The sequence below is a fragment of the Oncorhynchus tshawytscha genome, linkage group LG08, assembly GCF_018296145.1.
Source record: "Oncorhynchus tshawytscha isolate Ot180627B linkage group LG08, Otsh_v2.0, whole genome shotgun sequence".
Classification (NCBI taxonomy): domain Eukaryota; kingdom Metazoa; phylum Chordata; class Actinopteri; order Salmoniformes; family Salmonidae; genus Oncorhynchus; species Oncorhynchus tshawytscha.
In genome coordinates this window covers 39,678,287-39,705,109 of record NC_056436.1, presented here as the reverse complement: position 1 = coordinate 39,705,109, position 26,823 = coordinate 39,678,287, and the positions used below count along the sequence as shown (strand labels likewise).

The 26,823-nt window shown below is 41.9% G+C and overlaps 1 protein-coding gene across 1 annotated transcript; it reads right to left on the bottom strand.

Moving 5' to 3' along the window:
- Positions 1-14,005: 14,005 nt before the first annotated feature.
- Positions 14,006-26,393, bottom strand: cmpk2 (cytidine monophosphate (UMP-CMP) kinase 2, mitochondrial). The gene is made up of 5 exons (XM_024429802.2): positions 25,694-26,393; positions 17,778-17,892; positions 17,391-17,592; positions 16,370-16,603; positions 14,006-14,778 (listed from the first exon to the last, which is right to left on the bottom strand). The coding sequence occupies exons 1-5, from the start codon at positions 26,279-26,281 to the stop codon at positions 14,658-14,660; spliced, it is 1,260 nt and encodes a 419-aa protein (XP_024285570.1). The 5' UTR covers positions 26,282-26,393; the 3' UTR covers positions 14,006-14,657.
- Positions 26,394-26,823: the final 430 nt, after the last annotated feature.

Below are 26,823 nucleotides of genomic sequence, written 5' to 3'. Positions count from 1 at the left end.
CAGTTTGTCAGGTGTTTTTGAGATTTGCCAGTTGGGGTGTCTCTTTTTGGGGGGAGAGTGGCTGTGAACGCATCAGTTGAGAAATACTGTGAATTAATGGTTATCAGTTGATTATAGTTATCTCAACAGGATGTAAATGATATGGAATGTTCAAGATTGTGCCCACGTTGTTCAGACAATATATTCTCATGTCATGCTTCCGAACAGAAAGGTAAATCAAAGTCAAAAAGCAATTGCGAGACAAACTGGTTTGAATCAAATCATAAAAACAAATTCCAACTTTTTCAAGCTTATCAAATCGCCATTATACTGCTATTACTGTGCACCATGCAAATGCATGTCATTCTCAGTTCGGAGGCAAACGTTATCTCAGCATTTGAACTACCCCCTCCACAAATACCCTTAAAACATTCCAAAACAACAAGTCATTAAAATAGGAGATTATCTTCCATTGGCTGTTTATTTGTTCTTCTATTTCTATGCTCGCAGGTTCTTTTAAATTACATGAGGAAGTGTACACCCAGTGTACACCCACGGGGGTGAGTAGAGTACCACATCTCTGATGCACTTGCTAATAAACTCGCTCACCGAGTCAGCATACACATCAATATTATTTTCCAAGGCTATGCAGAACATATACCAGTCCACATGACTGGTATAGCGTGGAATCCATTTGGTCAGACCAGCGTTGGATGGACCTGAGCACAGGCGTTTCCTCTTTTAGCTTTTGCTTATAGCAGGGGAGAAATAAATTGAGTCATGATCAGATTTGCGAAATGGAGGATGGTGGACGGCTTTGTATGCATCGCGGAAGTTAGAGTAGCAGTGATCCAGAGTGCTACCAAATCGTGTTGCGCATTCGATATGCTGATAGAATTTAGGAAGAATTGTTCTCAGATTAGCTTTGCTAAAATCCCCAGCTACAATAAATGCAGCCTCAGCTTATATTGTTTCCAGTTTCCATAGAGTCCAGTGAAGTTCTTTCAGGGCTGTCGCAGTATCTGCTTGGGGTGGATAGCTGTGACTATAATCGAAGAGAGTTCTCTAGGAAGATAATGCTGTCGGCATTTGATTGTAAGGAAATCTAGGTCAGGTGAACAAAAGGACTTGAGTTCCTGTATGTTGTTATGATTACACCATGAGTCGTTAATCATAAGGCATACACCCCCGCTGTAACGGCTTTCTTCTGTGGACGAAGGATCGGACCAAAGCGCAGCGTGGTTAGTGTTCAACATGTTTAATAAAGACGATAAACGTGAACACTACAAAATACAAAACAACAAATGTGAAAAACCGAAACAGTCCTATCTGGTGCATAGACACAAAGACAGAAGACAGGAAACAACCACCCACAAAACCCAACACAAAACAGGCTACCTAAAAACGGTTCCCAATCAGAGACAATGACTTACACCTGCTTCTGATTGAGAATCATATCAGGCCAAACATAGAAACGGGAAAACTAGTCACACAACATAGAATGCCCACTCAGCTCATGTCCTGACCAACACTAAAACAAAGAAAACACAAAAGAACTGTGAATTTGTCTGTCTCTGTGTCGAGTGTGAAGGAAGTTAGAGGTCGTTTTGTGAGCCAATGCTAACAAGGATTAGTGCAATGACTGGAAGTCTATGGGTATTTGCATGCTAGCGCCTAAGAATTCATTTAAGTCTTGAATCAACACTAGAAGTTTTATAGTGAAAAATCAACACTTGTTAACACTGGCCAATTTGCTGTATGTTATGAAAGGGACACATTTGCAGGGTTCCATACATTTCAATAAACTTTTAGAATTCTGAAGAACCGTAGATGCCACGTCACGAAACCCACACTCAAAGGTTCTTTAACGGGGAAGAGTTCTTCAAGGAACCTTCAGAGCTGAGGAAGAACCATTTAAGAATCATCTTTTTTTCAGTGCAGTAACACATAAGTGGCTAATAACTTCACCAACTTCTAAAAACCTTGGGCTCTGCTTTTCCTTCTCAGGTAATTGTACACACCCACACACCAATCTGATTCCCCTTTCTCTTTCTCTAACACAACAATGAACCATCCCAGCCTGATATAGTAGTACAGCTCCTATAATATAAACATGATGCTGCATTATGCATTATTTCACAGTAAGATTAATCAGTGGGCTTGGCATGGGATAGCTCTGCCAGGAGACATCAGACAAACCCTGCCTGCCTGACTGGCATTATACCCTGGAGAGCCAGCCGGTGATAGAGGAAACGACTTGCCTCTGGTACACAATCTCCCACCGGAATCCATATTGATTACACCTGCCACGGGCGCGTGCAGTATCTCTGTAACTCTGACAGTGCACTGGCGAGGCGATGTGGATAAACGCTCTATCACTGATGTTAGAGGATGTTTGGAAGGCAAGTTGGGGAGTTTTTGTTGTTGTTTTTTACAGGTGAACACACTGTAGCAGGTGTTATTGAAGTCCATGGGTTGGCTGTTGCATGAAAAGCTACTGTGTCTATGAGATTTACAGTGTAATACCAGGTTGATAGCTCTTTTTTGTTATTCTAGGTTCTTTTTGGCTACAGGCTTATCTGAGAAATTAATGGATTGACAGGACTCATCGCAATGCACAGAGGGAGTTAGAGTCGGGGAGGTATATTTTTCGAGAACACCTAAGAACACCTCCATGAGCTGTTCACTTCTTTGACTGTTGCTTCTGAAAATCCGATGACTTGTGCGTCAGGAAGAGTAGGGGGAAACGGATTATTTTGACGAAGCTCCCAGATGTAAAGGCTAGAGGGTACATAGAGCTGTTGATTATTGAGATGAACCACTATCAACTCAATATTTTTATAACAAAGGTGAGAGGACTGTGAAGTAGGAAAACAGCTGCTTTCTTGCGCAGGAGAGCCACAGAGAAGTGGTGTAAAGTACATTTGTTGGAAATGTTCCAATACTCGTGTTACATTGATAGGTGCGTGTATTGGAACATTTCCTGTTACGCCTGAGCATTTAAAATGTAACGAGTACTTTTGGGTGTCAGGGGAAATGTATGGAATAAAAAGTACATTATTTTATTTCGGAATGTAGCGGAGTTGTGAAAAATATAACTTATATTGTGTACCTATCAATACAACGCTTAGTCATTCCTACTGCCTCTGATCTGGCAGACTCACTAATCAAAAATACTGTGTTTGTAAATTATGTCTGAGTGTGGGAGTGTGTCCCTGTCTGTCCGTAATTTTAAAAAAGAAAGAAATATAAATCGTGGCGTCTGGTTTGCTTAAAACAGCAATATATAACTTTTGGGGTGACACGACCAAATTCACATAGAAATGTGTGTTATAGATCTGTCATTCTCATTGAAAGCAAGTCTAAGATCCAGTAGATCTGTTCTATGTGTGCTATTTATGAGCTTCCCGTTCTTAAGTGTCATCTTCGTATCTTTAACTTTTGGTTTTGTACACCAGCTTCAAACAGCTGAAAATACAATATTTTGTTGATAGAAAATATATTTCATAGCAGTTTAGATGGTACAATTATTCTCTACATTGTACTTGCTTGTTTTGTCACATAATCTGAAATTAGGAAATGGCAGAGGGATTTCTGCCTAGTGAATCTGTTATTTAAGGAATGTGATGTATAGCATTTACTTTTACTTTTTTCTTTTACTCTAGTATGACAATTAAGTACTTTTTTCACTCTATACCAGGCGGTACTTAAGTACCTTTCAAACCAGATACTTTTAGACTTTTCAAGTAATATTCTATTGGGTGACTTTCACTTTTACTTGTCATTTTCTGCTAAGGTAATCCCCTTTTGAATACTTTTTCCACCACTGCCACAGAGCGAGCCAGTCAAATGGGTGTAGTGGATTCATATGGGTTAGTTAGTTTTAGGAACTAGGATCTAGCAGTCAAGTTTTTCTTCACTCCACAACCCTGGGGCTTCTCTCTCGTTCTCTCTCTCTTGTTCTCTCTCTCTCTCTCTCTCTCTCTCTACAAAAGTGGAATAACCAATAAAAATTAATATATATTAATATATATTATCTACCTCACTTGCTTTGGCAATGTTCACACATGTTTCCCATGCCAATAAAGCCCCTTGAATTGAATTCACTTATTTAACTTTTTATTTCACTTTTGTATATATATATATATACAGTGTTGTAACAATGTACAAATGGTTAAAGTACACAAGGGAAAATAAATAAGCATAAGCATATGGGTTGTATTTACAATGGTGTTTGTTCTTCACTGGTTGCCCTTTTCTTGTGGCAACAGGTCACAAATCTTGCTGCTGTGATGGCACACTGTGGAATTTCACCCAGTAGATATGGGAGTTTATCAAAATTGGATTTGTTTTCGAATTCTTTGTGGATCTGTGTAATCTGAGGGAAATATGTCTCTCTAATTTGGTCATACATTGGGGCAGGAGGTTAGGAAGTGCAGCTCAGTTTCCACCTCATGTTGTGGGCAGTGAGCACATAGCCTGTCGTCTCTTGAGAGCCATGTCTGCCTAAGGCGGACTTTCTCAATAGCAAGGCTATGCTCACTGAGTCTGTACATAGTCAAAGCTTTCCTTAAGTTTGGGTCAGTCACAGTGGTCAGGTACTCTCTGTTTAAGGCCAAATAGCATTCTAGTTTGCTCTGTTTTTTTGTTAATTCTTTCCAATGTGTCAAGTAATAATCTTTTTGTTTTCTCATGATTTGGTTGGGTCTAATTGTGCTGTTGTCCTGGGGCTCTGTGGGGTGTGTTTGTGTTTGTGAACAGAGCCCCAGGACCAGCTTGCTTAGGGGACTCTTTTCCAGGTTCATCTCTCTGTAGGTGATGGCTTTGTTATGGAAGGTTTGGGAATCGCTTCCTTTTAGGTGGTTGTAGAATTTAAAGGCTCTTTTCTGGATTTTGATAATTAGTGGGTATCGGCCTAATTCTGCTGTGCATGCATTATTTGGTGTTCTATGTTGTACACGGAGGATATTTTTTGGTGTTTTTCCCATTTTGTGAAGTCTTGGTTGGTGAGTGGACCTCAGACCTCACAACCATAAAGGGCAATGGGCTCTATGACTGATTCAAGTATTTTTAGCCAGATCCTAATTGGTATGTTGAAATGTATGTTCCTTTTGATGGCATAGAATGCCCTTCTTGCCTTGTCTCTCAGATCGTTCACAGCTTTGTGGAAGTTATCTGTGGCACTGATGTTTAGGCCAAGGTATGTATAGTTTTTTTGTGTGCTCTATGGCAACAGTGTCTAGATGGAATTTATATTTGTGGTCCTGGCGACTGGACCTTTTTTGGAAAACCATTATTTTGGTCTTACTGAGATTTACTGTCAGGGCCCAGGTCAGACAGAATCTGTGCAGAATATCTAGGTGCTGCTGTAGGCCCTCCTTGGTTGGTGACAGAAGCTCCAGATCATCAGCAAACAGTAGACATTTGACTTCGGATTCTAGTAGGGTGAGGCCGGGTGCTGCAGACTTTTCTAGTGCCCGTGCCAATTCGTTGATATACAGTATATGTTGAAGAGGGTGGGGCTTAAGCTGCATCCATGTCTCACCCCACGATCCTGTGTGAAGAAATGTGTGTGTTTTTTGCCAATTTTAACCGCACACTTGTTGTTTGTGTACATTAATTTTATAATGTCGTATGTTTTTCCCCCGACACCACTTTCCATCCATTTGTATAGCAGACCCTCATGCCAAATTGAGTCAAAGGCTTTTTTGAAATCAACAAAGCATGAGAAGACTTTGCCTTTGTTTTGGTTTGTTTGGTTGTCAATTAGGGTGTGTAGGGTGAATACATTGGCTGTTGTACGGTAATTTGGTAAAAAGCCAATTTGACATTTGCTCAGTACATTGTTTTCATTGAGGAAATGTACGAGTCTGAGGTTAATGATAATGCAGAGGATTTTCCCAAGGTTACTGTTGACACATATTCCACGGTAGTTATTGGGGTCAAATGTGTCTCCACTTTTGTGGATTGGGGTGATCAGTCCTTGGTTCCAAATATTGGGGAAGATGCCAGAGCTAAGGATGATGTTAAAGAGTTTTAGCATAGCCAATTGGAATTTGTTGTCTGTATATTTGATCATTTCATTAAGGATACCATCAACACCATAGGCCTTTTTGGGTTGGAGGGTTTTTATTTTGTCCTGTAACTCATTCAAGGTAATTGGAGAATCCAGTGGGTTTTGGTAGTCTTTAATAGTTGATTCTAAGATTTGTATTTGATCATGCCTATGTTTTTGCTCTTTATTCTTTGTTATAGAGCCAAAAGATTGGAAAAGTGGTTTACCCATACATCTCCATTTTGGATAGATAATTATTTGTGTTGTTGTTTGTTTAGTGTTTTTCATTTTTCCCAGAAGTGGTTAGAGTCTATGGATTCTTCAATTACATTGAGCTGATTTCTGACGTGCTGTTCCTTCTTTTTCCGTAGTGTATTTCTGTATTGTTTTAGTGATACACCATAGTGAAGGCGTAGACTCTGTCTCTATGTTTTTGGTTGGACAGGTTTCTCAATTTCTTTCTTAGATTTTTGCATTCTTCATCAAACCATTTGTCATTGTTGTTCATTTTCTTCAGTTTTCTATTTGAGACTCTCGCGCTCACTCTCTCTCACTCTCTCCCTCTCTCTCTCTCTCTCTCTCCCACTCTCTCCCTCTCACTCTCTCCCTCTCTCTCTCTCTCTCTCGCTCTTGCTCTCTCTCTCGCAGTTTCCACATTCCACAAAAAAGGCGGTGAGAGAGCGAGATGGAAATGTGATCTATACGCACAATCCCAGGTCATTTGGAATGAGAAATTGTACTCATAAAACATTGACATGCAGCTCAGCACCTCGGCAGCCAGTAAACATGCTGCCTCACCGTATGGAAGTAATAGTGTAATAATTAAGATGAGTTTGATTATGTAGTGAAGTTTTGCTGTGTGGTCTTCGTGAAGTCGAGCAAACATTAGCTCTAGTCAATGATTCATATTCTGCACTATTCTCTGGAGCTTTGACACACTGTGCATTCTAATTTCTTCTCCTCTCTTCCTGAAATCAGAGTCTGGCCCCCCAACCACTGTGGTAGTATCAGCGTCTCTCTTTGGTAGTGTTCATCAAAGACGAGTCTCTCCCCTGACACTGTTACACGAATATGGGATGAAGTTGCTCAACTTTTATTTGTGTAGCTATGGATGTTTAAATATTTTCGCTATCTGAGAGCTTCGTTTGTTTTGACCTCGCCATCAGTTCTGTGACAGGGAGCACGAAACTCAAAACAGCGTGGCTTGTCTCACAGACACACACACAGAGAGAGAGAGAGAGAGAGAGAGAGAGAGAGAGAGAATGAAAAGAGAATGAAAAGGATGAACACTATCCAAACAAGTAGCGAGCTCCTCTGCTTCCTGGTGACGGGTGACACTGATGAAGTTGCCTAAGCATTAATGGCACTGAAACAAAAATAAACCATCTCCAAGTATAAATCGAGACACACACACACACACACAGCTGCGGAGGAAAGAAGTCAGCAGCGTTGTCTTTGATTTATCCCTCAGGGACAGGCAGCATGTGTGGAAAGGAGAAGAAAAAAAAGTCCACAGCACACAAGGAACATTCTAAGCTCGCCACAGGAAATCAATTTATTTGAGAGGGCAGCCCGGAATAAAAATAGGGAGTCCCTAACTATACACGGAATTAATTGCCCAGATTTTGTAGAGAGAGTGAGAGAAGACGGAGAAGACTCCAGAGAGCCAAAGTTTGTTCTACCGTCTTGTTCTTGTGTCGGTGTTATGGAAATATTAGTCTAGTCGGCCTGTCATGTTTTGGGCTTGTGTTTTTCTCATTGTCTGCCACTGTCAGAGCTCCGCTGAAGCTCAATCATCTCGCAGATATGATGACGAACAGTTGAAGACGGCCTTATTTGACAGGAAATGAGGATTTATCACGAGCAAGAGACGGCAATAGGCAATAAGTGTTTTGTCACACTCCACTGAGTTATGACTGGGTTTCAGTGTGTGTTTGTGTGTGTGTGTGTGTGTGTGTCTATGTCTGTGTGTTTGTGTGTTTATGTCTTCCTGTCTATCCGTGTGCAAGCGTTTGTGTGTGTGTGTGTGTATGTGTGTGAGCCGTGTGTGCATGTCTATATTTATTTTATATATTTTTATTGAACCTTTATTGAACTAGGCACTAGGATGCATGTATATGTGTGTGTGTGTGAGGGAACGCTGTGTGTGTCGGCCTTAACGTGGGCCGTTGTGCCGCTTTTAATGAGATCTCACAGCGTGTTTAAATATTTAACAATGCCTAGTGTAGCCTCTCTGACAGCCGCCAGGGAAGCCAACCGGGGAGGTTTCATTCCATCACCCCGCATCATCCATCCCCCCCGAAATATCAAAGCTAGACTAGACTACGTCTGGAAATGAGATTGGTATTTATCATATGCACCAACCCTCTACCTGAGAAATGATATGTACACAGAGCTTTAAGTAAAGTGATGAATTATGCATTCAGAAATATCAAATTAGCTTTTTAAATTGAAAGGTATTCAAATGTTGATGAAGAGGGGTTTAATAAATGCATTCTACAGAAGATAATGGTATAGGAAACCTACAAAATAATAGCAAGAACCCCCTCTGCAGTTTAGAAAATGCTGTCATAATGCTGTGCTGATAAACATTTACAATGCATGTTTAGTGGCCTACTTAATGGCCTACTCTTCACAGAATATGTCCCTAAAAACTATCTACAGTGTCATAAAGAGTCTGTATTGTAAAGTCCACTGAATATTACCCTAAAAAAGGACAGTTCACTGAATATTCCCCCTTAGTAGACTGTAAAGATTTGGCATGGGTCCTCAGATCCTCAAAACGTGCTACAGCTGCAACATTGAGAACGTCCTGACTGGTTGCATCACTGCATTGTATGGCAACTGCTCAGCCTCCAACCTCAAGGCACTACAGAGGGTAGTGCGTACGGCCCAGTACATCACTGTGGTCAAGCCTCCTGCCATCCAGGAACTCTATACCAGGCGGTGTCAGAGGAAGGCCCCAAAAATTGCCAAAGACTCCAACCACCCAAGTCATAGACTGTTCTCTCTGCAACCGCAAGGCAAGCAGTAACGGAGCGCCAAGTCTAGGTCCAAAAGGCTTCTTCACAGTTTCTACGCCCAAGCCGTAAGAATCCTGAACAGCTAATCAAATAACTACCCCCCCCCCTCCCCCCATGCACAAACATTTTTATGCTGCTGCTACTCTCTGTTTATTATCTATGCATAGTCACTTTACCTCTCTCTACCTATATGTACATATTACCTCAATTACCTTAACTAGCCTGTGCCTTAACTAGCCACATTGACTCTGTATATACTGTAGCCTCGCTACAGTTATTTTATTGTTGCTCTTTAGTTATGTCATTTTTCTATTTTCTTCTTTTCTATTTTATTTTGTAATTATTTTATTTCTGTTAATTTTAGTAAATACTTTCCTAACACTTATTTTTCTTAAAACTGTATTGTTGGTTAAGGGCTTGTAAGTAAGCATTTCACTGTAAGGTCTACCTACACCTGTTGTATTCGGTGCATGTGACAAATACAATTGGATTTGATTTGAAAAGGACCGTTCACTGAATATTACCCTAAATATTGACTATCTACAGTGTTAGTACAATGTCATAAAGAGTCTATGAATCTAAAGTATGACCAGAATCTAGAAAATCAAGATAATTCTGTCATTTACCGTACAATATCAAGACGCACTTATTTTAATCCTTCTATCCCCTGTATACATCAATGTCAAAACACTGTCCCTTGATCAAATTAAACCCGTTCCTCACTGTTGTCTTCTCCAGATCGAAAACTGAAAGTTTCTCCCCCACTAATCCTCCACCGAGATGATGATGGTGCTGGGCCAGTGGGGGCTGCTGCCACCCTCCCACTGTGTCTAGAGGGCAGAGCAGAGGAGGAAGGGGGAGGCAGGGCCTACCTGCCAGCTAGAGGATTCTGAGGAGGGCTGAAGGATTGTGCAGCCACTGAAGGGCCATGATGGGGCCCAAGGAATCTCCCCCTCCTTGTCCCAGCCTCCCCTTACCCAGACAGACAGAACCCATCCCTGCCTGTCTGCACGGGGCCAACTCGGCCCCACCACCACCACCAAATGAGTCAGTCCCCATACTGCTATATCTGGCAGCCAAGCCCGGTGGAAGGGTCCATGCCAGGGCACCAGACTCCCCCCTCTCCCTCCCCTACTACCATCCCCCATGCCCTCCCCACTCCCCTCACATCACGGTCCCCATCCCTCCTCTCCACGCTCATTATTCATGTCCCGAGGGACAGCTTTCATTAGATCTATAACTTAGAACCGGACCGGGGTTGCTGCTGCGTCCCGCCTGGATCTTTCGTTATTTGAATGGAGTTTTTTTCATACGGCTGGGTCTCTGTTGTGCTGATGAGATGTTGACGGGAGTAGTGTAGTGGAAAGGGTCCCCATTGCTGGATTATACCTGTTCTTCTCAGACAGACCACTCCTTCCTTTATCCAGCAGGGCACTGGGGTTGCCTTTTTCCCCCTGAACCTTCAGTGTGCTACACTCTTGGAAGTAAGGGTACGGTGTCGTCCCCTGGGGTACAATATAATCACAATGCACAAAGTACACTCAGAGGTACAACGTAATACTCTCACATGGCACGATCTTTTAGGGTACATGTGTGGATAAAGAGAATGAATGAAAGAGAATGATCCTACATTTTTGCACTCCATATTTTGAATGTATACTGTAAGGGAAAGGAAAGGGAAGGTGGACACCTAGTCAGTTGTCCAACTGAATGCGTTCAACTGATATGAGTCTTGCGCATTTAACCCGTCTGAGTCAGAGAGGTGCAGGGGGGCCTGCCTTAATCGACATCCACGTCCGTAGGTACAATCATCACACTCTCACTCTCAAGAAAAGGGGTACAATGTGAAGGTATATTTCTGTTTCCCAGGGTACCAATGCATTTAGTGTATCCTCAATATCCTTAATTTCAACAATTATTCATATTTGTCACCTAAAACGAATGGCTTCATCACTGGGGCGGTACCCTAAAAAAGCCAAATTTGTACCATAATTATTATCATCATCATATTTCCCAGTATCCTCTAACAGGTAGATTTTTTTTTGTTGAGTTGTTAATATATGTGTTTCTTGCATGTAGACCTACTGTCACGATCGTCGTAAGAAGCGGACCAAAATGCAGCGCGGTATGTGTTCATGATGATATTTTAATTAAAGAAAGCACTGAACACTGAATACAAAACAATAAAACGACCGTGAAGCTATAAGAACTGTGCTGACACACGCAACTAACATAGACATAGATAATCACCCACCAAGTACCCACAGAATATGGCTGCCTAAATATGGTTCCCAATCAGAGACAACGAGAGACAGCTGCCTCTAATTGAGAACCAATCTAGGCAACTGTAGACATACAGTTAACCTAGAAAGGGGCCAGCCCCATAAACATACAAAACCCCTAGATAAGACAAAAACACATACATCACCCATGTCACACCCTGACCTAACCAAAATAACAAGGAAAACAAAGAATACTAAGGTCAGGGTGTGACACCTACATTGATTGATTGATTTATCTTATACTACACAAAGATAAATAACATACGTTTTTCTAAACAAATCCAATTGGTTAGTTAGATTTTTTTTGTACCCATTATGGAAATGGTTGTTCCACTTTAAATGGCTTAGGTAGTCTCCACACAATGTTTCTAGCCCTGACAGTCATTATGAATGCAGGTTGCGGTTGAATAACATTCAGACTGTTGGATATGCTAACTCTGGCTGTATTCCAATAGGAATTACAAATCACTTAGCAAGCCAGCATAATGTGACTTGCAGTTAGGTTTTTTTTCTCCCATCTTTATTTAACCAGGTAGGCCAGTTGAGAACAAGTGCTCATTTACAACTGCGACCTGGTCAAGATAAAGCATAGCAGTGCGACACAAACAACAGCACAGAGTTACACATGGAATAAACAAACGTACAGTCAATAACACAATAGAAAAATCTATATACAGTGTGTGCAAATGAAGTAAGGAGGTAAGGCAATAAAATAGGCCATAGTGGCGAAGTAATTACAATTTAGCAATTACCACTGGAGTGATAGATGTGCAGATGAGGATGTGCAAGTAGAAATACTGGTATGCAAAAGAGCAGAAAAACAAATATGGGGATGAGGTAGGTAGTTGGTTGGATGGGCTATTTACAGATGGGCTGTGTACAGCTGCAGCGATCGGTAAACTGCTCTGATGCTTGAAGTTAGTCGGGGAGATATAAGTCTGCAACTTCAGTGATTTTTGCATTTCGTTCCAGTCATTGGCAGCACAGACCTGGTTAGGGTTAGGGTTGTTAGGGTTGTCTTGCAAGCCTAAGCAGTAAGGGTTGCAAAATCCTAGTTGGGAAATTCCTGGAAACGGGAGGGGTAAGCAGTGTTGTACCAGTTTAAGTGGTCCACGGTAAATGTTTGCCACTTACAAGGAACAAATGGCTTTGTTACTGTGGTGGTACTATATAAAAGCAAAAATGATGCTTTTGTACCTGTGGAGAAAGGTACTATCTGAGGTATGAACTGGGGTATAATTATGTACCTATAACTGGGGTACAATTATGTACCTTTAACTAAAAGTAAAAAAGAAGGACCTTACAGTGTAGAACAAAACTAAACCTATATTTCCGAAAGTGTACGTTTATGGACTGAAATGTTCCCTTGAATTTAGTTATTCACTTTTTTTTTCTCCCGAAAACAAAAGTTGGATCTTTGTGTGATAGCGCCATCTTGTTTGGATGTAACGTACATTGCTCAGGACTACATTAAGCCTTGGGGTAGAACATTCAGTAACATCACTCTTGAGTGTTCTGCAGCCAAGAATGACGAGAAATGAACAACATCTACGAAATGTGTTAGACATCATGCTACTACCACATAACTATACAGTTCTGCCTTGAGCCTATGACACACGACGCCAAAGTCGATTGGCCTGTGGCACTTCTGGCTCTAGTCGTTCTGCTCTCTCACCGCAGAACTTTAGTGTACTCTTGAGACAGAAGCTGTGCTACTCAGTTTTACATTTTAGATTTGAAAGGAATATCTATAAACATGAGCAGAGCTTTTTCTCTGAGTAACTGCTGAAATCCAATACATTTTTAGTCAGACTTGCAGTAAACAATTGGAAACGGCCCCGGACTAACGCCCTGGTAACGTATAAAATGTCTGGAGGCTGATACATTTCAGCACCTCAGGTTTTTTTTAACCCAAAGCAACGCAATTTTCACTCCTTGTAACACCAATTGTTTTGGACTATACTGCACAGACTTGCCCTACCTGAATAATTTCAACAAACATAATATAATTCCCAGGAATATATGTTACAAAAATAATTTTGGATGTTAGTATTCAAAATGATAGCATCTCTCCGGCCATTGAAAACACTGAGCGCGGTAATTGGAAGAAGAGGTTGCCTCTGCTGATGCATCACTGTAAAAGAGATCCGGCCCACAGTCTTGCCAAGATCATATGAACTAAAACCTCTAATTAATCTTCCCATCACTGACCAAATACAGCTTCCTACAACATAAATGAGTTACTGTATATGTTCAAGTGTGGGTGTGTGTGTGTGCATTGGTGATAGAGGGAAGGGAGAGATACAGAGAGCGAAGAGGGAGAGGAGAGAAAGAGTGTTTGTGTGCATATGTTTTTGTGTACATTGTGTGTGTGTGTGTGTGCACGTGTGTGTATGTGCATGAGTGCACAGTTTGCATTTTCATAAGCACATAATGTACACTGCTTTCACTGCCTCATATGCAGTCATTCTCAGTGGCGCAATACATGGCATCTGTCACAGAGGTGAGGTGTGCTTTTCAAATGCCCAGCTCACTCACTTCCACTGTAGTTGACAACGACCTGCTTCAAAGCATCAGAGTACCTGTGAATAAAGAAAACACTGACATTGCACTGTATAATACTCCTTATATAAGACACTCGGACAAGAACAGCTCAGAGCCAGACGCCTGGTATATTCAATATGTTTCCTTTAATTTGAAATAGTACTCAAACAAATGAGCAGTGTTATTGTAATGTGAAATGTATCATATTGCTCTGTGTGTGCGTTTTAATCCCTGGGTCCATATAGCTACTTCAAAAGGAAAATGTAGAGTTAGCTGCTGGCCCATACGTTTCAATGAAATAGATGTGACTGATGACTATACAAACCCTCCCTTTCATTTCCTGAATCTCAGGCCTAATAAAAATGGTTGTCACCGTGGGCTGTCTGGCTGCATATCCCTAAGTATCACTACTGACAGAACACAATGGCATTCATAATAACGTTTCTCCTCATCTCACTGATGGCAGTCATACAGAATAGGACATGTTGTGACATGCACTGGTCGGGGTCTTGGTTCTATCTGTGTATGTGTGTGTGTGTGAAGGAGAGAGACTGTGTGCTACTGTGTGCATGCATGATTGTGTGTGTGTGTGAGTGTGTAGTACTGGCCCTTTGCCATATGAGGCTTATCCACAGTCCAGATCCTCTACTACACCCTGCCCTCTTCTCACTAGCCCTGCCTCTGTCAAATCAATGGCACTCTACTACCACCTAGTGGACCACAACAGAATATTAGCCATCTGGGGCAAGACTGGGAGAGGAGGAGAGGAGCTGTTTACAAGTGGCATTTTTCCCTAATTAAAAGTAGCACTTGTTGGAGCACTTGGTCTGGAGAAGGACTGGCATCCACAGTGACGCAGGCCGGGCCCTCAATCCGCTGGTAAGCCTCCTCCACTCTGCAGACAAAGAGAATAAGTAATTATGTCCCACAAATTAACAAAGCACTTCAAATCTGGGTCAGCAGTACCTTTGAGATGGTATACCAAATTAATTGCTTTTCCTGATCACATGAACTAACCAGGAAAATGCTAAGGGCCATAAGGATGAGTAAAGCTATAAAATAATGATCACAATGGTTTTTGATAGTTGTATGTCAATTTTAGACTGCAAATTGCTATGCCTTTGCCTGGTTCATCCATATACCGTAATATATTTCACATAATAAGTACCAAAACATACGGCCATAGTGGACATTGAGCAATAGTAAGAACAATGGTCTAGAAGATTAAAAAACAACAACTGACAGCACACAATCATCATGCCAGAGGTTTGGACAGGTGATGGACTGAGAGCCAGAGTCCAGACTGTCAACAGTGATCAACAGCTGTCTTCCTTGAGGATAATGACTGCTCGTTGAATATCTGGTGAGCCCATGTGAAAAGCATTCATCCCAAATGGCACCCTATTCCCTATATGGGGCACTACTTTTGACCAGAGCCCAATGGGCCCAGGTGAACGGTAGTGCACCATGTAGGGAATAGGGTGCCATTTAGGACAAAGCCCAGGATGTCAGCGGGTAGAATGAATGAAAGTTGCCATCGACCAGTCTGACTACTAGCAGTGCGTAATGGAGCAGACCAACTCAGCAACAAATCACTTGTTCTTTCGTCATCAGATGGTTCCCCTCGGGATGGGAACTGATTGTTAAGTGTTTGATGGGTCAGACTAAGACGGAGTAGGACCTGATGTCCACTCAATTAGGTACAGTAGTGTGTGTGTGTGTGTGTGTGTGTGTGTGTGTGTGTGTGTGTGTGTGTGTGTGTGTGTGTGTGTGTGTGTGTGTGTGTGTGTGTGTGTGTGTGTGTGTGTGTGTCTGTGTGTGTGTGTGTGTGTATAGGGTGTGGACATGTTTAACTAAACTTGTGGGAACCAGAATAGTAAACAAACCAAAATTTAACCAACTGGGGACATTTTGTCAGTCCCCACAAGGAAAATGGTTCATTCTAGGGGGTTTATGGTTAGAATTAGAAGTTAGGTTCAGGAAAGTAGGATTTTCAATGGGAATCAATTGTATGTGCCCCCAAGGTTGGTTAAACAAGACTGTGTGTGTGTGTGTGTGTGTGTGTCTGTGCGCGTGCAGATCACAGTTAGTGATGCTCATCTGACCACTTCAATTCAGCAGTGTGTAAGGTCTGTTAATAAACCGCTGCAAAGTGTGTGCGTTCACCACGTCTTTATACATACACCGAAACAGTAGGTGCTGTCAATATGTTGGAGTAGAACATGTAATATGTACTACTATATATCTACTCACTTCAGTATTGTGAGCTGTATCACATTCTAATACAGTGGTAAACTTGAAGTATAGTTTCGTCTGAATTTCAGTCATCTTACTTTTTTGGTCAAAGTAGAGGGGGGATAGATGAAGGGGAGACACTGTAGGAAGGTTGGACACAGAGATCAAACCTCGGCCTCTGCGGTCGACATGTGCGCTTGAGACAGGTGTGTTCCCACTATAGACCACAGGCTCTGCACAAGAAATCTTACTTCTGTCTGAACAGGTGATTGGCCTCCAGCTCCTCCTCCTCCATGGTCTTGTCCTGACCTCTGACCTGTAGTCTCCTCATCCTCTCCTGTGAGCTGAGGCTGAGCATCAGCACCAGGCTGGGCCTCAGGAGGTCCCCTGGCCAGCCATACACCTCACTGCCAGCCTGGGGAAGGTTACCCAGCTTACCACCCACCGCCGTGGCAATGGCGTAGGCTGCTGTGCTGTGCCAGTACCTGGGAGGAATGGAGAGTATAGGGGGATAGTGGGTTGTTGTGAGCCTCAAAGACCAGAGACTATGTCTGGCCTACTGGTGTTGTTTGGTGGTTCATTCACAGCTATGTTGAAAATTGGAACCTTTGCTGTGCTTTTCCACTTTTATGACATTAAAGTGGCATAGCCTACTAAGGCAGTTACACATATACATTTTCACCATACAATGGCCGTGTCCGAATACCCCTACTTGCTTTCTAAACAGTAGGCTGATTGGGTATGTGAAAATAGAACGTTTTATAGTATGGGATATTTATTTTGGACCTAAGCTTGTCGCCTGCCTTCCCGTCTTTGGAACACCGACTCCCATTGTTAGGGCGGAGACGTGCATCTCATCATTATATACAGATCTCTGGTGTAAGCATACTGTAAACGCTCATAAAAATGAAAAAAGAACAATTATGAACTTTCATTCGTAGGCTAGGTTGCAGTCCCCTCATGATTGGTATAGGGAGAAGTTGAGTATCATGTAGCAGCCTAAACCTATGGATGTTACAGTGAGCTGGGTGAATGGAATATGAATCATCCAATATGCTGTAATAAAAACAAGTTCATGCTCCTAAAAAAAAGAAGATTGTCCTCCCTCATCTTAAACGGCACCGACAGCCACTGAGGGTTAGTACACGGTGTGTAGTTTTAGTAAGAAGTAGGCAAAACAGATTTCAGAAACAGCCATACATTCAGAAGGGATGACATATCCCAACTCATCAAACTTGCTACAACACCAAAGCTATTTCATCCTGCCCTTACCTGTCTACAATGACAGGTGCTTGTCTGGCCTCCTGGCCTATCTGTCCTGCTGTCAGGTAATTCCCAAGGGCGTAGAAGGCCCTGCGGATGAGGGGGGGCTCAGTGTCGAAGCGGGCCCTCCATGGGGACAGACACTGCGGAGGGGACTTAAGGAGAGTGGCCCCCAGTGCCTCCGTCAGGGACTCAGTCAGAGTGGTTTTGCCTGAGCAGTAGTGGGAATAGAGAGAAATTAGAGAAGGGAAAAAAAGCATTGTAACTGACTGAAAGAGCATTCAGTTTTGTATGACCTGAGTTTTTCCTGATCGAAAGGAAAGGAAAACTCCTGGCCGTATACAATCGGCTACATTGTATTGGCAAGGACAATAGTGAAGTAGTGATGGTGTTAACCTGTAGCATCCAATCCCTCTATGACAATAACAGGAAAGTCCGTTTTCTCCTTAGACTCGAGTCGCTGGTCCACAAGCTCCAGCACTGCCTTGGACTCCGGGATGATGTCAACACACTACAGATGAGGAGCAAAGTAGATGGAGATGAGATAAGGTTGTAGTTGGCCTGTGTGAATATCATGTTATTCCTTTCTCCACCATTGGAGTGTGACATTGCTAGGTTTTTATTTTGTCCCTGACTGCACCCAGTATTACACAGGCTTATATAGTTTACCACAGTATGAGTCATAATATCCATACTCAAACACGGAAATGGTTTCAATAGTTTTTCCACCATTCATTTTATCCATTGTGGATTTTAGAAACACCTCAAATAAGCTCTGTGTTTCGTGTAGGTTTACCCTGGCGCGACATTTTGATAACCGTGTAAATCCCTCTCGGACAAGGTGACATTTTGATAACCGTGTAAATCCCTCTCGGACAAGGTGACATTTTGATAACCGTGTAAATACCTCTCGGACAAGGTGACATTTTTACCCCCTTTTTTGTGATTATGATCTTGTCTCGTCGCTGGAACTCCACAACAGGCTGCCGAGAGGAGAAGGTCGAGTCATGCCTCCTCCGAAACATGACCCGCCAAGCCACGCTCCTTAACACCCGCTCGCTTAACCTGGAAGCCTTGCCGCACCAATGTGTCGGAGGATACACCGTTTAACTAACAACCGATGTCAGCCTGCAGGCTCCCGGGCCCGCCACAAGAAGTTGATAGAGCACAATGAGCCAGGTAAAGCCCCCCGGCCAAACCCTCCCCTAACCCGGACGGCACTGGGCCAATTGTGCGCCGCCCTATGGGACTCCCAGTCATGGCTGGTTGTGACACTGCCTTGGTTCGATTCCAGGCTGTAGTGACACAGCAATAATGCGGTGCAGTGCCTTAGACCGCTGCGCCACTCTGGAAGCCTCAGACAAGGTGACTTTTATCAATTAATTCGCCTGTATTTACCACCCAATCATGAAATGCTAATTAGCTGCTAATGTGGCTATCATACAGAACTACAAATGTCTAGCTGAAGCTTCACGTCACATCACAAAAATGGAACCTTTATTTAACTAGGCAATTACTAAATGTAGAATTTAATACATGAATAAACAGAGAGAAAACATTGCTGACCCCAATGCAGCACCATTGCATAGAAAAAAGGCCACTCTAGGCGGGCCACGAAATAAAGAAATGCTGAAACTAATGTCGGACAATCAAATTCGAGATGTAAATAAACTAAATGAGTTAAGCCTGGGCCAATAACACAGGCCTTATTTAACACTGCTCCAATGAAAGTGTTCTTTGTATTGTAATTGTAACAATTGTGGGATGGTACCATGTGTGATAGATAACAGGTGGCATATTATTAGTAAGAAACTCTGTTTCCTACTACAGGCAGCTGGCTGCATAGTGATTGCAACATTGTAACGCTCCACTGCAGATGTTAAAGTAAAATTCCCTTCGGCCCCGGTAAGGGACCTCCTATATGTGGACGCGCGCACCAACATTTTCTACCAGGCTAATCATAGAATTACATAGATAATTGGAGCCTATATCTTTCTATTAAAAAAAATATGTGGTGGGCCTACCTTTTTAACAGACACAGTTATGGTATCCATAGGTGTTGGTATAGCCAAATCCTCCAATACCGTCACATGCAATCCTTAAAAACCAGGGCTCGAATTGAGTGAGGGTATCCCATACACTTTGTTAAGGAAAAGAGCAAAAAGGATATCTATTGTTTGCTTTATATTTTGAAATAAATACATAAAAAGTATCCAGATTAAATAAAGCGTTATAAAACAATGTTTAACTCGATGCCTTATGGTAGAAACTAGTTTTAAAATGCCCGCGAAGGACATGACTCCGATGTAAAAAAGGGATATATTGATTACTCTCTATGACATTCTGAGGCTTAGCTGCAGCTTATAATATTCGAGGAGATTTTTTTTTTTAAATGACTTTGCTATTCTGTCCCTATTAATTGAGCTTTTCGCTTTCTGAAAAGAGAAGATGTTTGCTTAAACCCAGGAAGCTTTTAGGGAAGCACTTCTGTTGCTGGGTTATGCAATAGACAAGTAGCCAGCAGTGGAAGCTTACATTTTTCTGCATCGATAGAGCCTCTGTCTGGGTGGAAAGGTAACTTTTGAAAGTGCCATGCTTAGATTCATAAGGATGTCTAAGAATTCATTATTTGAAAAACAGCATTGCAAACAAGACACTCTGGTTTGACATGGGAAAAATATGGTAAGAATGCCTATTTCTCTGTCCATTCTTCCCCATTTTCACTATCCACCTTTTTTTGAGACTTTTTCAGCGCAGCATTTTCTCTTGATTGCAAGCTGTTTTTTCCCTAATCAACACACAAAGAAATATAAAAAATGAATTTAATAGAGTCATTGGTGATTTCATCAACGTAATCTATATTAGGCTATGTCATTGACATTTAACTGGTTACATAACCTATTAACCAGATGTGTTAAAAATGTTGTTTAATTTGCAGCATGAGCCTATGAATTGGGCCGCTATTATGTTCAGTTCCCGAGACTTTCAGCTGAGAAGATAATTGGGCCAAAGCAAAACCTATTGCCGACCCCTTGCTGAACACAGTTTAGCTGGGATAGGAGGGGGGGCTGCAGTTTTTTTGTCTCGCCTAGTGTGGCAGAACGTCCAGTGCTGGCCCTGTCTGTAAATTCAGAGCGTTGTCAGATTGTCAGTTCATAAATTCAGAGCATTTCTCTCTTGGAGCCTTCAGAGTACACACTGGACTCTGGTCGAGGAGTAGGGTTGATCCGAGCGTTCTGACCTCACAACAGCAGTCAAGCACCAAAGCTAACTGGCTAAAGTTGGCTAGCTTGCAAGTTACTTCCAGACACAAATGAGAGAAAACCTCACTCTGACTATTTTACTCACTCTGACTATTTTACTCAAACTAGCAGAGCTGGTTAAGACTGTTTTCATAGTAGCGTGGTAGTGACTGTAACTGTGCTGCTAGTGTAACTAGTGATGCACCGGCATTAAACTTTTGGCCAATACTGATATCTGATATTTAACATTGCTTTAACATGCTGCCTTTTTAGCATTCGTGTACAGTTAAATAGTTAACATGCACACATGGATGCAGCAGTTTAAGGCACTGCATCTCAGTGCAAGAGACGTCACTAGTCCCTGGTTCGAATCCAGGCTGTATCAGCACAATTGGCCCAGCGTCGTCCGGGCCGTCATTGTAAATAAGAATTTGTTCTTAACTGACTTACTTAGTTAAATAAAGGTTACACACACACACACTGATCAAAAAGTTATTTTGTTGGCATTTACGTATGTCCCCATTACCAGTAAAACATAATCAAAACCTATTTCTTTCACTTACTTGCTGTGCTGTTTCATTGTTCATTTTAGTCGTTTCCTTCTCAACCAGGATTTCTATTAGAGGTCGACCGATTATGATTTTTCAATGCCGATACTGATACCGATTATTGGAGTACCACACAAGAAAAAAGCCGATACCGATTAATCGGCCGATTTTTATACATATATTTGTAATAATTACAATTACAACAATACTGAATGAACACTTTTATTTTAACTTAATATAAAACATAAATAAAATCAATTTAGTCGCAAATAAATAATGAACATGGTCAATTTGGTTTAAATAATGTAAAAACACAGTGTTGGAGAAGAAAGTAAAACTGCAATACGTGCCATGTAAAAAAGCTAACGTTTAAGTTCCTTGCTCAGAACATGAGAACATATGAAAGCTGGTGGTTCCTTTTAACATGAGTCTTCAATATTCCCAGTTAAGACGTTTTCGGTTGTAGTTATTATAGGAATTATAGGACTATTACTCTCTACATCATTTGTATTTCATATACCTTTGACTATTGGATGTTCTTATAGGCACTATAGTATTGCCAGCCTAATCTCAGGAGTTGATAGGCTTGAAGTCATAAACAGCGCAATGCTTGAAGCACAGCAAAGAGCTGCTGGCAAAGGCAGGAAAGTGCTGTTTGAATGAATGCTTACCAGCCTGCTACTGCCTACCACCGCTCAGTCAGACTGCTCTATCAAATATGAAATCAAAGACTTAATTATAGTATAATAAACACACATAAATACGAGCCTTAGGTCATTAAAATGGTCAAATCTGGAAAATATCATTTTGAAAACAAAACGTTTATTCTTTCAGTGAAATACATTGCTAAGAATAAGGAAAATGACTACAGTTTCAACTGGTTATTGTTTTCAGGCTGGTTGTATTGGTGATAGCTAGGTAACAAGCTAAAGCTAGCTACCCCAGAAGTTGCGGTCAAACAAATTATGCTTTATTACCAATGCAGTATTGTAAACACATCGTTCGTGGCCGGTGTTTGCAGACGTTTTTGTACAGCTTTGACAGTGCTACTGTATCTTTTTTGACATGCAAAGACCCAATTGGCGTTCCATAGTACGTATGTCTTGAAGCTAATTGCAGTGATGGTATTACTGTGTAACTCCAGTAGTAACTCCAGTAGGGCAACATCTGAAAAATAGCGGACTTGGTAGTGTTAACCGGTGCTCGACCAGTCTGCGAAAGCCAACATCACCAACAACAGAGAATGATTGATTGTCAAGGGCAATGAATTCCACTATCTTCGCTTTGATTGATTTTGCCTTTAAGTTGTCTCTCTGAAATTGTCTTACTCTTTCAAATGACTGCTCGACCTGTTGACTGCTCGATCCACACAGCAGACATTGTGTGGGCTAGGTTAGAAATGCTGTGTTGCACGTCTAGCGCAACATTTTACATGGCGTTATTATGTCATGTACCTACGTTATATAGGTATGCACAGTAGCTTTGACATCGGTTTTTGACATCGGCTTTAAACTAGACATCCGATATGTTCACGGATATATAAGTGTAACAGTGTTGCTTCCGTCCCTCTTCTCGCCCCTTCCCGGGCTCGAACCAGGGACCCTCTGCACACATCGACAACAGTCACCCTCGAAGCACCATTATCCACCGCTCCACAAAAGAAGCGGCCTTGCAGAGCTAGGGAAACAACTACTTCAAGGTCTCAGAGCGAGTGACGTCACCGATTGAAATGCTATTAGCACACACCCCGCTAACTAGCTAGCCATTTCACAAGGGTTATGCATGTAACTCAACCCCCTTTTGACCTCCTTTTCTGCAGCAACCAGTGATCCGGGTCACGGCACCAATGTAACAGTGTTGCTTCAATCTCTCTCCTCACCTCTACCCGGGCTCAAACCAGGGACCCTCTGCATACATCGACAACAGTCACCCTCGAAGCACCGTTACCCATTGCTGCACAAAAACCACGGCCCTTGCAGAGCAAGAGAAACAACTACTTCAAGGTCTCAGTGCGAGTAACGTCGCCGATTGAAACGCTATTAGTGCGCACCCCACTAACTAGCTAGCCATTTCACACCGGTTACACTAGCAACAACTGAATTATTTTATTTTGTTGTCAACCTTTGCTGACACCTGTCATATTCAACGGGTGTTGCGCATTCATTCATTAATCAGTTCTTCTGAGCTCTGGCACACTCAAACGAGAGACTGCTCTGAAACTGGTACATAGCCAAACTGAATTTACTTTTGTAAATTCACTCTGGTGTTTTTTTGGAGATGTTTACTGACACAGTTCGTTGTGCGTTCGTATAGTCATCAGTTATTATGCGCTCTGGCACACTCAGTCGAGAGTGCTCTGAAATCGGAGTAGATACCCAGAGAGAATTTACGAAAGCACATATTTTCGGCATTTATCCCAAAACTAGGGATGCACGATATATCAGTGAACATATCGGAATTGGACGATATTAGCTAAAAATGCCACCATCGGTATGTCTAGGTTAATGCAGATGTGCAAAACCGATGTCAAAGCTGACGGGCGTACCTATATAACGTAGGTACATGCCGTAATGACGCCACGTATAATTTTGAGCTACACGTGCAACACAGCATTCATAGCCCAGCCCACAATGTCTGCTGTGTGGATCAAGCAGTCAACAAGTCGAGCAGTCATTTGAAAGAGTAAGAAAATTTCAGCGACATCTCAAAATACAAAATCCATTAAAGCAGAGATAATGGGATTCACTGCCCAACCCTTCACTGTCATGGGTGATGTTGGCTTTGTCCAACTGGTCGGCACCGGTACATACTACCAAATGTGCAATTTTTCAGATGTTACCCTACCGAAGTTACACAGTAATAGCGTCACTGCTATTAGCTTCAAGACATACATACTATGGAACGCCATTTGGGTCTTCGCATGTCAAAAAAGATACAGTAGCACTGTCAAAGCTGTACAAAAAGTGTGCAAACAAGCAAACACCGGCCACGAACGATGTGTTTACAATACTGCATTGGTAATAAAGCATAATTTGCTCAACAGCAACTTCTGGGGTAGCTAGCTTTAGCTTGGTACCTAGCTAGAACCAATACAACCAGCCTGTAAACAAAGACCATTAGAAACTGCAGTCATTATTCTTAGGAATCCTTGTGAGTAAGTATTAGCTAGGTTGCCACTTGTTGTTCGCCTATTGAAACTGAGCTTCAGTTCATGAAAATAAATAGCTAGCCAGCTACTTAACCCTGTTGCCCAAAGCTAGCGTTATGAACAGCCAGCTAGCGTCATCTGGCTAATGAGGCTCGACCGGAGTTGGTTATGTGTTGTGAAGCTAGCCACAATAAAGATTAGGCACAATAGTGGAATTTGGGGTTTGCCTTCAAAATAAAAGTGTCATTGACAGCGATGCAATTGAATACAATTAGTATAATTATGCCATACTTTAAAAAAAAAAAAGACTAACCGTTAAATCCACTATTGTGGCTAATCCTTATTGTGGCTAGCTTCACATAGATGGGTCCGACCCCCATCATTCAAATACAAACTGTTTTATAAATTAGGGTTATTTTAGATGACACCTAGCTATATAGTTAGCTAGCTAACTATAGCTACTGAAACAGCACTGTAGGTGAGCAAGACAACTTTACCAGCATCATAGCATTCGTATTGATGAATCGTAGTGTAATCAATGTGTAATAACTATGTAAAAAATGTATTATGCGTTAAATTATTATGTGACGTGCAGTCATATTCAGGTCCTGATTGGTCAACAAGCTTATTTGACACGTCAAATAGTGTTAACGCCTGGTCATTGTTTTATTTTTGACACGCAAAGACCCAAACAGAGTTCCTTAGCAAAGACCAAAACGGCATCCCATAAAAATCCTCGTTGAGAAAAAAAAAGACTGAATAAATGAACAACAAAGCAGCACAGCAAGTAGGTGAAAGAAATAGGTTTTGATTATGTTTTACTGGTAATGGGGACATATGTAAATGCCAACAAAATATATTTTTGGTCAGTGTGGTGTGTGTGTAACCTTTATTTAACTAGGCAAGTCAGTTAAGAACACATTTTTATTTACAATGACGGCCTACCCCGGACGACGCTGGGCCAATTGTGTGCCGCCCTATGGGACTCCCAATCACGGCCGGATGTGATACAGCCTGGATTCGAACCAGGGACTGTAGTGACGCCTCTTGCACTGAGATGCAGTGCCTTAGACTGCTGCGTCCATGTGTGTGTGTTAACTATTTAACTGTACTAGAATGCTTAAAAAGCCGCTAAAATTGTAAATATCGGTTATTGGTGTCTTTTTTTATACAAGGAAAATAACGGATAACAGTATTGGCCAAAAATGTCAAATTGGTGCATCACCACCCAAAATCCTACGCAAACCAGATGTAACTAATTTCGAGGGTTTTAGGATTACAAACCGGCCAGCTCTATACACATAATGACAACTGCACAAATACACGGCAACATGTGTCAACTGATTTGAAACATAAAAGTGTCACTATTCAAACCTGTTGCAGAACTTTGTAGGCATCCTCAAAACTATAGAATACGTCATAGTTGATAATGTTGAGAGTTGAAGGATGATGCACTGGCTTTTCAGCAGGTACCACGCAGTATTTCTCCAACACCTCCACCCAACCGTCTTCTGTATTGGACCACAGGTGTTGCGACCACTGTCTGTCCTCTCCCCCGCACAAGTAGGAGCATACATAGACTGGATCATTGCGAAGCAACTCGCCTAATACTCGTTCAGTCGCTGAGGACTTAGATGCGTCTTTTAGAAAATATCCTTTGATGACAGAATCTTTGACATTGGGCTGAAATATGGACATTTCCAAAATCGTACATTCCGGAGGTAACTCTTTTGAAAGTTTTTTTTTCAGTCCTCCATAAAACTTTGCTCTTTCAATTTTGTCATCGCTCTGCACATGGAGCGAGTAGCACATTTCATCAGCGAGGACATTTCTGAACACTTGTGGCCGCTCGCTCTGCTTGCTTGCTAGGGCGAAGTAGATTGGGTCAGAGTTCGTATCGAAGTCCACTGCAAAAACATAAGAAGACCACTGGCCCAAGCGGGACATCATGCGTCTTGCCATCTTGAATCAAACCACGAACGAAATGCACTTTCAGCTGAATCACAACTGACAGGCACGCCTGATTTGGGAAACTGGGGGGGGAACGAAACTTATGGCGCTTGACAGACAAACCGAAACTCGAGACACTTGATAAAACCAAAAACGAAAGTGATAAGGTGTGCCTATCATAATATGGCTGTTACTTACTGTCCCATGGCCTCACCTAAATGACACAAATGAGTCAGCAAATTTGCTTAGCACTATTACGGTATGAAGGCCTATTCAAAGCGCAGGCTTTTTATTATAAGCACTAACGTATGTAGGCATGTAATAGGACTGCATTTGAATAAATACATTATTGTTCATTTTATTTTCAAGTTTTTAGAGCGCTGCAGTGATGGTCATTTAGCCGAGTGCACCACTACTCATACACTGGGCACAGACGTCAGTCAACGTCTAGTTTTGATTTAGCCTACATTTGGTTGAGTCGTCAACAAAGGTGAATTAAAAGTGAAATCGACAACAAAAAATGACCATGACATTGGATTTAGGTTCAAAGCAAT